Source organism: Anomaloglossus baeobatrachus, chromosome 5, assembly GCF_048569485.1.
Source record: "Anomaloglossus baeobatrachus isolate aAnoBae1 chromosome 5, aAnoBae1.hap1, whole genome shotgun sequence".
In the NCBI taxonomy this organism is placed as follows: domain Eukaryota; kingdom Metazoa; phylum Chordata; class Amphibia; order Anura; family Aromobatidae; genus Anomaloglossus; species Anomaloglossus baeobatrachus.
Window position 1 is genome coordinate 272,065,488 of NC_134357.1, and position 17,132 is coordinate 272,082,619.

A 17,132-nucleotide genomic window follows, 5' to 3' on the forward strand; every position below is an offset into this window, starting at 1 on the left:
TATTTTTTATGTCCCAAAAGATAAACCATCTCTGCTGAACATTTTTTACTACCCCCCCCCCCCACTGTAACTGTGAAAACATCTCCTTGCTTTGCAAGCTTTCGGTGGCAGAGCTTTACCGGCTCTGCTAGGACAAAGCAGAAACCCAGTGATTTTGTGATTGATAGGTCCAATAGAAACAACAGTAGATGCCAATGCTTCTGTTCACTGAGTGATATGCAGCCAGCAAATGAGAAGAATGAAGCAGTCATAAACAGCTTTTGTCTTCTCCCCATGGTTCACAGATGTATCTGACAGCCAGTGACTTGACCTGCCCTTGCTAGATTGCAGGAGTCTGCGCCATAAATTTACAGAGCTTGGTCATTATATCGTTAATAAATATATTAAAAAGAAAAGGACCCAATACTGACCCTGTTGTAAATCACTGTTGAATGTATCCCAATCAGAGTGTTTTCCCATTGAACCCCGCCTTTGTTTCCTATCACTTAGCCTTTTGTTAACTATCATTCTGTTCGTCAGATCTCTATCAGGTGTCAGGATGTCACTGTCCATTTCTCCATAGAGGAGTGGGAATATATAGAAGGACACAAGGATCTGTACAAGGAAGTCATGATGGAGGAGCACCAACCCCTAACATTAACTGGTAACAGGAAACTTTTATTGATGAAGGCAAGGTCATCATCTGATTATTGTTCATACATAATATATTCCTTCCATGTGCAGATATGTTTCCTGCAGATGAGTCCAGTAACAAAACCACACCACAAAGATGTCCCAGTTCTCTGAGTTCCCAAGATTGTCTAGACGAAAATGACTTACAAGATTTTCAGGTAAGCTGAGATTCTGTCAAAATACCAAAATGTTCCAGTTGGTAGACTCTACTTATTATTGTATGTATGGCTAAGTATTTTATGTATGGAGGAAGGAGGAAACTGAATGAATTTTTGTCAGTATACGGACTAAAATACTTCAAGAATTTCATACCTGGTTGAATTTTTTTTTAAGTTTTCATCTAATTTATATTGGGAAATCATTTATTGATGCAGCCTGAAGATTTCCTTGATATTAAAGTTGAAGTTTTAGAGGATGATGAAGATACATATGAGATGGGTGATCAGGAGGAGGGAATTCCTATAGCTATGAGCTCAGGTGAGTAACTTCTAAATACAGAACATAGACAATGCTTGTTTATAATAAAGAAGGACATATCTAACTTCTTTTTGCTGTGCAAACACACACTACAGTTGCCGAGTTGTTCCCATAGTCCAATCTATATATATATATATATATATATATATATATATATATAAAGTGGGAACATTGCGTGCAGCTACAGTACTTGTTTCTACTTTCAAACCCCATGATTGCCTGCCTCAATCACTAGCACTTTTTCCGATTTGTTGGTCTGATGCAATGTGATCATGGTGACATTGACACATGCATGATGTTGCGCCCAGCCTGCTAATCAGAAGATATGCCACCAGGTAGGTGTTTCACAGGGATAGCTTCCAGCAACCATGGATTACCGACATGGCTGCTGGACCAAGGTCTTACAAATACACAGCCTTACCTGGATAAAAAATGCTGAAGGATATCATGTGGATGGACAAACTATCAAAATATAATTTTTTCAAGGGAATATTTCACCAGGTTTTTGCTATGTTATCTGATAACTGCAGGGGCAGAGTGACCTTGATAATAGCGATGTGTCACTTACAGAGTTCCTTGTTGTTTCAATATAATCAGTGTTTTATTTGCAGTATATTATTAGTAGAAGACTATTTGTTTCATGCCATTTAGTTTTCTTGCTCCATTTAACACCACCCACACCACTGATTGGCAGCTTTCTGTGTACACTGCATTGGCAGAAAGCTGCTCAGTGCAGTATTCTGAGAATTGCTAGATCTGCAGCAGATAAAACAGTGATTTTATCAAAACTGCACCAAGCAGCCTAGTAAGTGCCACATTGCTTGAGTCAGGGTCTCTACTCTTACATCATGCTACTCTAATGAGGAAGCAAAAACCTGGTGACAGATTTTTTTTTTAACCCCTTCACGACTTATGACTTACATATACATCATATGTCGTGTTCCTGTCTTTGAAGTGGGCTTGCACGCTGAGCCCGCATCTTTCCCCACACATGACGGATGATTTAATCAGCCATCGTGTGCCTCTAACAGCCGTGGGTGGATTGGCATTGCGCCCACGGCTGTTGACCTGTTAAATCCCGCTATCAATCTCTGACGGATTGATTTAACACACGCTAGCAGGGGGCGCGTCATTCCCTCTCCCTTTGGCACGTCCATGACATGATCACGGGGCTCCGATGGATTGTCATGACAGCTAGGGGTCAGCTGATGACCTCTGTGTCTGTGTCATTACAGTCAAAAATATCTTTTTTTTGTTATTTTATTGCAAATGGTCCTTTTAGGCTGGGTATTTGCACACTTGGAGTATTTGGATGCAGAAGTTTCTGCACCACTACTGCATCTCTTGGCAGGAAAAACGCAGTGCAAAAACACACGTTTTGCTACATTTTTGCAGTGTTTTCTATTCATAATTTTGCATGCATTTTACACCTGCATTTTTCAAACATTTTTTGGACACTAGTTAATGCTAAATAGATAGGAGGTACTAATAGATATACCGTATTTTCCGGCGTATAAGACGACTGGGTGTATAAGATGATCCCCAACTTTTCCAGTTAAAATATAGAGTTTGGGATATACCGTATATAATAGAGTATAAGCCAACCCGAGTAATGTGCCCATTATTTAGTAATGTCCCCTGCAGTAATGTGCCCATTATTTAGTAATGTCCCCTGCAGTAATGTGCCCATTGTTTAGTAATGTCCCCAGCAGTTATATGCCCATTGTTTAGTAATGTCCTCTGTAATAATGTGCCCATTGTTTAGTAATGTCCCCCTCAGTAATGTGCCCATTGTTTAGTAATGTCCCCTACAGTAATGTGCCCATTGTTTAGTAATGTCCCCTGCAGTAATGTGCCCATTGTTTAGTAATGTCCCCTGCAGTTATGTGCCCATTGTTTAGTAATGTCCCCTGCAGTAATGTGCCCATTGTTTAGTAATGTCCTCTGTAATAATGTGCCCATTGTTTAGTAATGTCCCCCTCAGTAATGTGCCCATTGTTTAGTAATGTCCCCTGCAGTAATGTGCCCATTGTTTAGTAATGTCCCCTGTAATAATGTGCCCATTGTTTAGTAATGAGCCCATTGTTTAGTAATGTCCCCTGCAGTAATGTGCCCATTGTTTAGTAATGTCCTCTGCAGTAATGTGCCCATTGTTTAGTAATGTCCCCTGCAGTAATGTGCCCATTGTTTAGTAATGTCCCCTGCAGTAATGTGCCCATTGTTTAGTAATGTCCCCTGCAGTAATGTGCCCATTGTTTAGTAATGTCCCCTGCAGTAATGTGCCCATTGTTTAGTAATGTCCCCTGCAGTAATGTGCCCATTGTTTAGTAATGTCCTCTGTAATAATGTGCCCATTGTTTAGTAATGTCCCCTGTAATAATGTGCCCATTGTTTAGTAATGCCCCCCTCAGTAATGTGCCCATTGTTTAGTAATGTCCTCTGCAGTAATGTGCCCATTGTTTAGTAATGTTCCCTGCAGTAATGTGCATATTGTTTAGTAATGTCCCCTGCAGTTATGTGACCAGTGTTTAGTAATGTTCCCTGCAGTAATGTGCCCATTGTTTAGTAATGTTCTCTGTAATAATGTGCCCATTGTTTAGTAATGTCCCCCTCAGTAATGTGCCCACTGTTTAGTAATGTCCCCTGCAGTAATGTGCCCATTGTTTAGTAATGTCCCCTGCAGTAATGTGCCCATTGTTTAGTAATGTCCTCTGCAGTAATGTGCCCATTATTTAGTAATGTCCCCTGCAGTAATGTGCCCATTATTTAGTAATGTCCCCTGCAGTAATGTGCCCATTGTTTAGTAATGTCCCCAGCAGTTATATGCCCATTGTTTAGTAATGTCCTCTGTAATAATGTGCCCATTGTTTAGTAATGTCCCCCTCAGTAATGTGCCCATTGTTTAGTAATGTCCCCTACAGTAATGTGCCCATTGTTTAGTAATGTCCCCTGCAGTAATGTGCCCATTGTTTAGTAATGTCCCCTGCAGTTATGTGCCCATTGTTTAGTAATGTCCCCTGCAGTAATGTGCCCATTGTTTAGTAATGTCCTCTGTAATAATGTGCCCATTGTTTAGTAATGTCCCCCTCAGTAATGTGCCCATTGTTTAGTAATGTCCCCTGCAGTAATGTGCCCATTGTTTAGTAATGTCCCCTGTAATAATGTGCCCATTGTTTAGTAATGAGCCCATTGTTTAGTAATGTCCCCTGCAGTAATGTGCCCATTGTTTAGTAATGTCCTCTGCAGTAATGTGCCCATTGTTTAGTAATGTCCCCTGCAGTAATGTGCCCATTGTTTAGTAATGTCCCCTGCAGTAATGTGCCCATTGTTTAGTAATGTCCCCTGCAGTAATGTGCCCATTGTTTAGTAATGTCCCCTGCAGTAATGTGCCCATTGTTTAGTAATGTCCCCTGCAGTAATGTGCCCATTGTTTAGTAATGTCCTCTGTAATAATGTGCCCATTGTTTAGTAATGTCCCCTGTAATAATGTGCCCATTGTTTAGTAATGCCCCCCTCAGTAATGTGCCCATTGTTTAGTAATGTCCTCTGCAGTAATGTGCCCATTGTTTAGTAATGTTCCCTGCAGTAATGTGCATATTGTTTAGTAATGTCCCCTGCAGTAATGTGACCAGTGTTTAGTAATGTTCCCTGCAGTAATGTGCCCATTGTTTAGTAATGTTCTCTGTAATAATGTGCCCATTGTTTAGTAATGTCCCCCTCAGTAATGTGCCCACTGTTTAGTAATGTCCCCTGCAGTAATGTGCCCATTGTTTAGTAATGTCCCCTGCAGTAATGTGCCCATTGTTTAGTAATGTCCTCTGCAGTAATGTGCCCATTATTTAGTAATGTCCCCTGCAGTAATGTGCATATTGTTTAGTAATGTCCCCTGCAGTAATGTGACCAATGTTTAGTAATGTACCCTGCAGTAATGTGCCCATTGTTTAGTAATATCCCCTGCAGTAATGTACCCATTGTTTAGTAATGTCCCCTGCAGTAATGTGCCCATTGTTTAGTAATGTCCCCTGCTGTATTTAGCAATGTGCCCAGCCTTGGCCCCCCCTTGTAGTAATGAGCCCATTATTTAGTATTGTCCCCTGCAGTAATGTGCCCATTGTTTAGTAATGTCCCCTGCAGTAATGTGCCCATTGTTTAGTAATGTCCTCTGTAATAATGTGCCCATTGTTTAGTAATGTCCCCCTCAGTAATGTGCCCATTGTTTAGTAATGTCCCCTGCAGTAATGTGCTCATTGTTTAGTAATGTCCCCTGTAATAATGTGCCCATTGTTTAGTAATGCCCCCCTCAGTAATGTGCCCATTGTTTAGTAATGTCCCCTGCAGTAATGTGCCCATTGTTTAGTAATGTCCTCTGCAGTAATGTGCCCATTGTTTAGTAATGTCCCCTGCAGTAATGTGCCCATTGTTTAGTAATGTCCCCTGCAGTAATGTGCCCATTGTTTAGTAATGTCCTCTGTAATAATGTGCCCATTGTTTAGTAATGTCCCCTGTAATAATGTGCGCATTGTTTAGTAATGCCCCCCTCAGTAATGTGCCCATTGTTTAGTAATGTCCCCTGCAGTAATGTGCCCATTGTTTAGTAATGTTCCCTGCAGTAATGTGCATATTGTTTAGTAATGTCCCCTGCAGTAATGTGACCAGTGTTTAGTAACGTCCCCTTCAGTAATGTGCCCATTGTTTAGTAATGTTCTCTGTAATAATGTGCCCATTGTTTAGTAATGTCCCCCTCAGTAATGTGCCCATTGTTTAGTAATGTCCCCCTCAGTAATGTGCCCATTGTTTAGTAATGTCCCCTGCAGTAATGTGCCCATTGTTTAGTAATGTCCTCTGCAGTAATGTGCCCATTGTTTAGTAATGTCCCCTGCAGTAATGTGCATATTGTTTAGTAATGTCCCCTGCAGTAATGTGACCAATGTTTAGTAATGTCCCCTGCAGTAATGTGCCCATTGTTTAGTAATATCCCCTGCAGTAATGTGCCCATTGTTTAGTAATGTCCCCTGCTGTATTTAGCAATGTGCCCAGCCTTGTCCCCCCCTTGTAATAATGAGCCCATTATTTAGTAATGTCCCCTGCAGTAATGTGCCCATTGTTTAGTAATCAAAAAAAGTCAATGGAGCCTCTGTTAGGAGTCTCAACACAGAAACTAGCCAGATATCCCTCCAGGAAGGACCTAGCCAAGGAGTGGCTCTTTTTAGGAGACCACCATAACCACCATATTAAGTGGCCCTTTTAGTCAATATCCAACTTTTTGACAAGTTTAACCCCTTCAGCCCCCAGGCACTTTCCGTTTTTGCGTTTTTGTTTTTTGCTCCCCTTCTTCCGAGAGGCGTAACTTTTTTATTTTTCCATCAATCTTGCCATATGAGGGCTTGTTTTTTGCGGGACGAGTTGTACTTTTAAATGAAACCATAAGTTTTACCATATAGTGTACTGGAAAACGGCAAAAAAATTCCAAGTGCGGAAAAATTGCAAAAAAAGTGTGATCGTACAATAGTTTTTGGGATATTTTATTCACTGTGCACTATATGGTAAAACTGAGGTATCTATGTGATGCCTCAGGTCGGTGCGAGTTTGTAGACACCAAACATGTATAGGTTTACTTGTATCTATGGGGTTAAAAAAATTTTACAAGCTTGTCCAAAAAACGTGGCGCACGTTTTGCGCCATTTTCCAAAACCCGTAGCGTTCTCATTTTTCAGGATCTGAGGCTCAGTAATGGCTTATTTTTTGCGTCTCGACCTGACGTTTTTAACGGTACCATTTTTGCACAGATGCTACGTTTTGATCGCCTGTTATTGCATTTTGCGCAGAATTTGCGGCGACCAAAAAACGTAATTTTGGCGTTTGGAATTTTTTTGCCGCTACGCCGTTTACTGATCAGATTCATTGATTTTATATTTTGATAGATCGGGCATTTCTGAATGCGGCGATACCAAATATGTGTGTATTTTTTATTTTTTTAACCCTTTAATTTTCAATGGGGTGAAAGGGGGGTGATTTGAACTTTTAGGTTTTTTTATTTTTTTTAAATTTTTTAAAACTTGTTTTTTACTTTTTTTTTTTATTTTACTAGTCCCCCTAGGGGACTATAGCGATCAGCAATCCGATCGCTTTGCACTATCTGCAGATCTCAGCTACAGAGCTGAGAACTGCAGATTTGCTGCTTCACTTTCAATGCCGGCTGTATTCCGGCATTGAGAGGAAGTGAGTCATGTTAGCTACAGGCGTCGTCACATGACCCTGTGCTACCATGGCAACCGCCGAAAGTCACGTGATCATGTCACGTGACTTCCGGTGGGGGCGGGGTAAGTGACTGTCATGGCGGCGCCCATATACATATCGCTGCCAAGATTTTGGCAGCGAAATGTAAGGGGTTAATGGCCGCGGGTGGAAGCAATTCCACCCGCGGCTAGCAGGCACACATGTCAGCTGTTGATAACAGCTGATATGTGCGCGGATCGCCGCCGCCTGCCGGCGGCAGGGGGCGGGGCTTACCTGCACACGATCCATGACGTACCCAGTACGTCATGGGTCGTTAAGGGGTTAAATATATGACAAGGGAAATACCAAGGCCAGGTATCCATCCACAGACAGCTGTTTTGGGGTATTGCCCCTCATCAGTGTGGAGTAGGATTCTGGCCAGGTGAGAGCAATGCCTAGTAGACCAACAATGTAGTTTCTGTGTTGAGACTCCTAACAGAAGCTCCAGGGACTTTTTTAATTTCCATTGTTTAGTAATGTCCCCTTGTTTAGTAATGTTCCCCTCAGTAATGTGCCTATTGTTTAGTAATGTCCCCTGCAGTAATGTGCCCATTGTTTAGTAATATCCGCTGCAGTTATGTGCCCATTGTTTAGTAATGTCCCCTGCAGTAATGTGCCCATTGTTTAGTAATGTGCCCATTGTTTAGTAATGTGCCCATCTTTGTCCCCCCCTTGTAGTAATAAGCCAATTGTTTAGTTATGCCCTCCTACCAGTCCCCTTCTTGTCCCCTATTATGCCGTTATTTACACACAATAAACATTCTCACCTCTCCTCCATCCCGTGGTGACCTCAGCTGCTTCTTGTAGACCGCAAGGCACATAGACCTCTCCATGATTGTGTCAGATGCAGGGGGCTGCTGTCTGTCGTCACGGCTTTACTGCAGTTGAATGCTTTGCAGTGCCGTAAAGCATTCAATTGCAGTAAAGCGCTAACAGCAGTGGCCCCGTGTATGGGATGCGATCATCGAGGAGTATTCTGGCAGACCGCAGGGCCATAGACCCCTCCATGATCGCGTCCGGTATACGGGGCCGCCGTCGCTGCTGTATGGGCTTTACTGCAGTTGAATGCTTTACGGCACCGTGCATACTTAGCAGCGGCAGCCCCGTGTACAGGACGCTATCACGGAGGGGTCTATGGGCCCGCAGTCTGCCAGAAGAAGCTGGAGGCACCGTGGGAATGGAGGACAGCTGAGAATAATGTTTATTGTGTGTAAGAAGGGGACCGGTAGTAGGGCCTTACTAAACAATGTGCTCATGCAGCACCATGCACCGCAGTGTAAGACGATATCCGGCTTTTGAGAAGATTTTCAGGGGTTAAAAAGTCGTCTTATATCCGGAAAATGCGGTACATAGACATACAGGCAAATAGGCATAGAATTCCACAACCCCACAACATATAATAAATATGCATATAATGCATATAATAAATTGCACCCTGTAGAACTTATTGAACAGCTTTTTATGATTGAATATATAAATCAGTGATGAACTGCTCAGGCCAGTTAGTGCATTAGTTTTTCTTGGCCTGAGCAGTTCATCACTGCTTTATCCTGCTGTGAGTATTCTAAATTGTGGAAGATATTTAGTCCTCTTCTTGATATTTTGCAATTTTTTTTAATAAATAAATGATTAAAAATGATTTGGGGTCCCCCCAGTTTTTGGAACCAACAAAGGCAAAGCAGACACCTGAGAGCTGATATTATCAGACTGGGATGGTCCATGGTTACTTGACCCTTCCCAGCCTAAATACACCAGCCCGCAGCCGCCTCAGAATTGGTGCATTCACTAGATTGCAATGGTGCGGTGGCAATTGGGTAATGGTAGCTGGGGTTCATGTCAGCTGTGTAGTGTCAGCTGGCATTAAGCCCAGGGATTAGTAATGGAGAGGTGTCCATCAAAGAGCAAAATGACTGACCCAGTAAGTAATAAGAAAAACATACAAAGTAAAATACTTTATTTAAATAAACACTCCTGCACTCTATCCCTCGTTCACCAATTTATAAAAAAAAAAAAAAGTCTCAATGCAGGTCTCCACATCTCTTTTTTCATTCAATCATAAAAATCTGTCCAATAAGCTCCACAGTCTGCAGTTTTATTGTACGTCAGGGGTTGTGCAATCGTATGTCTATATGCCTGTCTGTTAACCTGTCTCTATGTATTGCTATAGAAAAAAAAATGCATGCAAAAAACACAGCAAATCCGCAATTGTTTTGTTATTAGAATTTTTAAATTGTTTTTGACACTAGTCCATTGAAATGCATGGGTGAATGAACGCTGCAAAAACGCTGAAAGAATTGACATGGTGCAGATTATATACTGCACCAAATCTGCAAAGAGAAAATACTCAACGTGTGCACTGCACGTCAGGATTTTCAGTGACTTTGCTGGCAACAGGATTCCTTTCGGGTTTTGTGACAAATCTGCACTCAAAAATGCATAAAAAAGCGTCAAACATGCAACACGTGCACATGGCCTTATAGATGAATGTTGTGAAATTTCAAATGCATACAAAGAGAGATATTTGAAACAACAATAAAATATATATTTTTAATTCTTAACAGATGGCTACAGCAAAGCAAACCTTCAATTTCCAGATATTGAATTAGAAGAAAATCCTCTTACACAAAATATTTATCCAGGACTTCACAGCAACGATCTGTCACCTTATGCTTCTTGCCAAGATCAACTTTCTCCTCATATAGTGGATGGAAGTAAAGAACTTAGAGGCTGTGAATTATTTTCTTGTTCAGATTGTGGGAATTGTTTCACACAAGAAGTAAATCTTCTTAATCATAAGAGAACACACACGGACATCAATAAACTTCCATCTTTCGATTGTGTGAAATGTTCTACCCAGAGTGATGGTCTTTGTAAGCATATGATGAATCATAAAGGCTTGAGGAAGTTTTCATGTTCACTGTGTGGGAAGTTTTTCACCAGGAAGTCATATCTTGTCCATCATCAGAGAATTCACACAGGGGTGAGGCCTTTTCCATGTTCAGAATGTGGGAAATGTTTTACCCAGAAATCAGTTCTTGTTCAGCATCGTAGAACTCACACAGGAGAGAAACCATTTTCCTGTTCTGAATGTGGAAAATGTTTTACAATCAAATCAAGTCTTATTGAGCATCAGAAAATTCACACAGGAGAGAAGCCTTTTATATGTTTGGATTGTGAGAAGTGTTTCTACAAGAAATCCGATCTAGTTAAACATCAGAGGTTTCACACAGGAGAGAAACCTTTTTCATGTTTGGAATGTGGGAGACGTTTTGCCAATAAGTCAAATCTTATTGCGCATGAAAGGAGTCACACTGGGGAAAGGCCATTTCCATGTTCATTTTGTGGGAAATGTTTTACGAAGAAATCAATTCTTGCGAAACATCAGAGGTTACATACAGAAGGAAGCCAATTTTCTTGTTCAGAATGTGGGAAAACATTTCCAAAAAAAGCAGATTTTGTTAAACATGAGAGAACTCATACAGGGGAGAAGCTTTTTACATGTTCAGAATGTGGGAAATATTTTAGCCGAAAATCTGTTCTCGTTCAACATCAGAAAATTCACACAGGAGATAGGCCGTTTTCATGTTCAGAATGTGGAAAATGTTTCACCCAAAAATCAGATCTTAGCGATCATCAGAGAATACACACAGGAGAGAAGCCATTTTCTTGTTTGGAATGTGGGAAATGCTTTACTAAGAAATCGAGTTTAGCTCAACACCAGAAAATTCACAGCAGAGAGAAGCCATTTTCATGTTCAGTTTGCGGTAATTGTTTTAGCCAGAAATCCTATCTTATTAGACATCAGAGAATTCACACAGGGGAAAAACCATTCTCATGTTCAGAATGTGGGAAAGGATTTACTCAGAAAGCAGGTCTCATAGCACATCTAAAAGTTCACAAACGGGACAAAACATTTACATGTTCAAATTTTGATAAATGCCTTACCCAGAAACCAGGTCTGGATGACCATCAAATAATTCAGATTGAGGAAAAGCCATTTCTTGATCACACTACGGATGAGGAAAGTGAAAATCCAATGTATTTTCCTCCGATATTCACCAGTACAGATTGTTGACTAGTTTCAACTATTCAACCCTTCTCTTTTCTTTGTAATGTATATAATAATGTTGTGAATGGACCATTGATAATGTTTGGTTATGTTGTTTTAATTAAAACTTGCAATATACATAACCATAATGGGGGATTGTTATAACTTTGCTTATTTTTATATATGAACGTGCAATGAAATGATTGGTACTTTAGTATACAATGTATGATTATGTACTCACAATGTAAAATAGCAACAAAAGAAGGCCAAGGATAAACCTACAAGGTAGTAGATAAATTGTATGTTTTCTGTGGAGGTATTTTAATAAGGTTGTCCATCACCCTAAAGGGTGCTTTACACGCTGAGACATCGCTAGCGATTGCTAGCGATGTCGAGCGCGATAGCACCCGCCCTTGTTGTATGTGCGACATTTGGTGATCGCTGCCATAGCGAACATTATTGCTACGGCAGCGTCACACGCACATACCTGTGCTACAACGTCGCTGTGACCGCCGAACAATCCCTCCCTCAAGGGGGAGGTGCGTTTGGCGTCATAGCGACGTCACTGTGGCGTCACTAAGCGGCCGGCCAATAGAAGCGGAGGGGCGGAGATGAGCGGGACGTAACATCCCACCCACTCTTTCCTTCCTCATTGCCGGTGGACGCAGATAAAGAGATGTTCGTCGCTCCCGCGGTGTCACACACAGCGATGTGTGATGCCGCAGGAACTACGAACAACATCGTACCGGTGGCAGCAGCGATATTAAGGAAATGAACGACGTGTCAACGATCACCGTTTTGGAACGATTTTGCGATCGTTGATCGTCGCTCCTTAGTGTTATACGCTGCAATGTCGCTACCGGCGCCGGATGTGCGTCACTAACGACGTGACCCCGACGATATATCGGTAGCGATGTCGCAGTGTGTTAAGTACCCCTAAGGCTATGTGCGCACGTTGCGTAAATACATGCAGTTACGCTGCGCTTTGTAGCGCAGCGTAACTGCATGCGTCCTGCGTCCCCTGCACAGTCTATGGAGATTGTGCAGGGGCCGTGCGCACGTGGCGTTTTAGAGCGCAGCGCTTCGGCTACTGCCGAAGCGCTGCGTTCTAAGAAGTGACATGTCACTTCTTCCGTGCGCTTTGCCGGCAGCTCCTGCTCTGTCTATGGCAGGAGCTGCAGGCAGAGCGCATGGAATCAGCTTTTTTTTTTTTCCACTACGGACATTTCTGCAGCGATTTAAAGCGCATGTGTGCTCTTCAGATCGCTGCAGAAATTTCTGCAGTGAATGTACGCAACGTGCGCACATAGCCTAACTCCGTTACTGGTGTTGTCATAAGTGCTTATAGGGAAACACACCAGGTTTTTGCTACCTCATCTGAGAGTAGCATAATATAGGAAAAGAGATTCTGAATCCAACAATATATCACTTAGATTACTGGGTGCAGCCATTCTAACACAATCAATGATTTCACTTTTAGCAAAGCAGCAGGCTGTCTATGTACATTTCTATAGATAGAAGCTGCTAATCACAGAGAGGGGCGCAGTTGGACTTGAGCTCATGCACTCCTCAGTACAACTAATGATAAAGCTACTGCAGCTTAAACTAACATTGCAGGCAAACAAAAACTTTGTGATAAGAGACACATGGCTGAAATCTCAATGTTAGCCCTTACAGCATGCGTTTTTCAGATTACATAGCACAAACCTGCTGACAGATTCCCTTTAATGGGTTGGTCTGATATCTAAAATGTATTTTTAAAATATCTATCTTTACACCCTAAACACTTTTTTGTAATTAGGTTTATTATAAAATGGTCAATAGAAAAACACAACATAGTATACCATATTTTCCGACGTATAAGACGACTGGGTGTATAAGACGACCCCCAACTTTTCCAGTTAAAATATAGAGTTTGGGATATACTGTATATACTCGAGTATAAGGCTACTTTCACACATCCGGTTTGAGCCCTGCGGCTCAATCCGGCTGTGAAAACTATGCAACGGATGCGGCGAAAACACCGCATCCTTTGCATAAGTTTTTACATGCGGCCCGTCCGGTTTTTTCCGGTTGCGGCATGCTACTGAGCATGCGCAGTGGAAAAAACCGCATGTGGCGACCGGATGCGTTTTTTTCCGCATCGCGCCGCATCCGGCCTCCATAGGTATGCATTGAAAAATGCGCCGCAGCGGCCGGATGCGGCGCAATGCGGTGTTTTTTTGCCGGAGCAAAAAACGTTGCAGGGAACGTTCGATCCGGCCGCGGCATCGGCTAAATCTGCCGCATGCGGCCAAAACCGGACCGAACGCAAGCCCCTGCGGCACAATACGGCACTAATGTAAGTCTATGCAAAAAAAAAACGCAACCGGCGTTACAAAAGCCGGTTGCGGTTTTTCTGCAGAACGCCGTATTGTGCCGCAGAGCAAAAATCCGGATGTGTGAAAGTAGCCTTAGCCAACCCAAGTATAAGTCAAGGCCCCTATTTTACCACAAAAAGCTGGGAAACCGTATTGACTTGAATATAAGCCCAGGGAGGGAAATGCAGCAGCTACTGGTAAATATAAAAAATAAAACTATATACCAGTAAAATGTAATGTGCCTATCCTTGTCCCCTCTTATAGTAATGTGTCCCCTTGTAGTAATGTTACAAGATACATACAGCTGCACACAAAATGCCGTCAATGTATAAGGGAACTTTGGTACTGCATTACTGCTGTATGAAAAAATGAGATTTTTAGTTTATGAATTGGCCAATGCATGTAAGCCCGGAACCAACGGCAAGGTAAATCTCAATATTCCGGGTACCTAACTAAAATGCCACTATCTAGGTTAAAGACATCCGTGTCTGGGCAGCTAGACTAAAAATCTAACTTGAATTGCCACTATCTGTGCTAACTTCCATGCCTGGGCAGCTAGGACTCCCTGGTACAAGGATTATGAACACAGCCTGGTTTATAGGGCGGAGTGCTCAGTCAGAAAAAGACTCACTACAAATATTTCAAAAAAACTGACACGCACATCCTACAAGTGTGTATAGGTGCCAGCTGAAAAAACATAACAATTACAAGATACATACAGCTGCACACAAAATGCCGTCAATGTATAAGGGAACTCTGGTACTGCATTACTGCTGTATGAAAAAATGAGATTTTTAGTTTATGAATTGGCCAATGCATGTAAGCCCGGAAACCAACGGCAAGGTAAATCTCAATATTCCGGGTCCCTAACTAAAATGCCACTATCTAGATTAAAAACATCCGTGTCCGGACAGCTAGACCAAAAAATCTAACTTGAATTGCCACTATCTGTGCTAACTTCCATGCCTGGGCAACTAGGACTCCCTGGTACAAGGATTATGAACACAGCCTGGTTTATAGGGCAGAGTGCTTAGTCAGAAAAAGACTCACTACAAATATTTCAAAAAAACTGACCCGCACATCCTACAAGTGTGTATAGGTGCCAGCTGAAAAAACATAACAATTACAAGATACATACAGCTGCACACAAAATGCCATCAATGTATAAGGGAACTCTGGTACTGCATTACTGCTATATGAAAAAATGAGATTTTTAGTTTATGAATTGGCCAATGCATGTAAGCCCGGAAACCAACGGCAAGGTAAATCTCAATATTCCGGGTCCCTAACAAAAATGCCACTATCTAGGTTAAAAACATCCGTGTCCGGGCAGCTAGACCAAAAAATCTAACTTGAATTGCCACTATCTGTGCTAACTTCCATGCCTGGGCAGCTAGGACTCCCTGGTACAAGGATTATGAACACAGCCTGGTTTATAGGGCAGAGTGCTTAGTCAGAAAAAGACTCACTACAAATATTTCAAAAAAACTGACCCGCACATCCTACAAGTGTGTATAGGTGCCAGCTGAAAAAACATAACAATTACAAGATACATACAGCTGCACACAAAATGCCGTCAATGTATAAGGGAACTCTGGTACTGCATTACTGCTATATGAAAAAATGAGATTTTTAGTTTATGAATTGGCCAATGCATGTAAGCCCGGAAACCAACGGCAAGGTAAATCTCAATATTCCGGGTCCCTAACTAAAATGCCACTATCTAGGTTAAAAACATCCGTGTCCGGGCAGCTAGACCAAAAAATCTAACTTGAATTGCCACTATCTGTGCTAACTTCCATGCCTGGGCAGCTAGGACTCCCTGGTACAAGGATTATGAACACAGCCTGGTTTATAGGGCAGAGTGCTTAGTCAGAAAAAGACTCACTACAAATATTTCAAAAAAACTGACCCGCACATCCTACAAGTGTGTATAGGTGCCAGCTGACAAAAAATAACAATTACAAGATACATACAGCTGCACACAAAATGCCGTCAATGTATAAGGGAACTCTGGTACTGCATTACTGCTATATGAAAAAATGAGATTTTTAGTTTATGAATTGGCCAATGCATGTAAGCCCGGAAACCAACGGCAAGGTAAATCTCAATATTCCGGGTCCCTAACTAAAATGCCACTATCTAGGTTAAAAACATCCGTGTCCGGGCAGCTAGACCAAAAAATCTAACTTGAATTGCCACTATCTGTGCTAACTTCCATGCCTGGGCAGCTAGGACTCCCTGGTACAAGGATTATGAACACAGCCTGGTTTATAGGGCAGAGTGCTTAGTCAGAAAAAGACTCACTACAAATATTTCAAAAAAACTGACCCGCACATCCTACAAGTGTGTGTAGGTGCCAGCTGAAAAAACATAACAATTACAAGATACATACAGCTGCACACAAAATGCCGTCAATGTATAAGGGAACTCTGGTACTGCATTACTGCTATATGAAAAAATGAGATTTTTAGTTTATGAATTGGCCAATGCATGTAAGCCCGGAAACCAACGGCAAGGTAAATCTCAATATTCCGGGTCCCTAACTAAAATGCCACTATCTAGGTTAAAAACATCCGTGTCCGGGCAGCTAGACCAAAAAATCTAACTTGAATTGCCACTATCTGTGCTAACTTCCATGCCTGGGCAGCTAGGACTCCCTGGTACAAGGATTATGAACACAGCCTGGTTTATAGGGCAGAGTGCTTAGTCAGAAAAAGACTCACTACAAATATTTCAAAAAAACTGACCCGCACATCCTACAAGTGTGTGTAGGTGCCAGCTGAAAAAACATAACAATTACAAGATACATACAGCTGCACACAAAATGCCGTCAATGTATAAGGGAACTCTGGTACTGCATTACTGCTATATGAAAAAAATGAGATTTTTAGTTTATGAATTGGCCAATGCATGTAAGCCCGGAAACCAACGGCAAGGTAAATCTCAATATTCCGGGTACCTAACTAAAATGCCACTATCTAGGTTAAAAACATCCATGTCTGGGCAGCTAGACCAAAAAATCTAACTTGAATTGCCACTATCTGGACTAACCTCCATGCCTGGGCAGCTAGGACTCCTGGTACAAGGATTATAAACCCAGCCTGGTTTACCTTGCCGTTGGAGGACAGCCGACGACCTTGTGCCATCACCAGGCAGGGGTCAGGGCACGACGGGGTATGTGGACCCTAGGTCAGGGAGTAGCTTCAAGCTTCCTGACAATTTCCCCGACGAGGACAAAGCCTTCAAGATACATTCTCCACCCGCTCCAAAATCGAGGTACTAGCGCAACGAGGGGG

The 17,132-nt window shown here is 42.0% G+C and overlaps 1 protein-coding gene across 4 annotated transcripts in view; it reads left to right on the forward strand.

Annotated features, from left to right (window-relative positions):
- Positions 1-11,604, forward strand: part of LOC142311249 (uncharacterized) — a 44,016-nt gene extending 32,412 nt beyond the window's left edge. For 3 of the 4 annotated variants that reach the window (XM_075349479.1, XM_075349477.1, XM_075349480.1), the window contains exons 5-8: positions 520-643; positions 724-830; positions 1,047-1,149; positions 9,987-11,604. In XM_075349479.1, coding sequence (XP_075205594.1) covers positions 520-643; positions 724-830; positions 1,047-1,149; positions 9,987-11,500 — 1,848 coding nt within the window. In that variant the 3' untranslated portion in view covers positions 11,501-11,604. The remainder of the gene's footprint in view (positions 1-519; positions 644-723; positions 831-1,046; positions 1,150-9,986) is intronic. The other variant, XM_075349481.1, reaches the window with a different exon arrangement.
- The last annotated feature ends 5,528 nt before the right edge of the window (positions 11,605-17,132 follow it).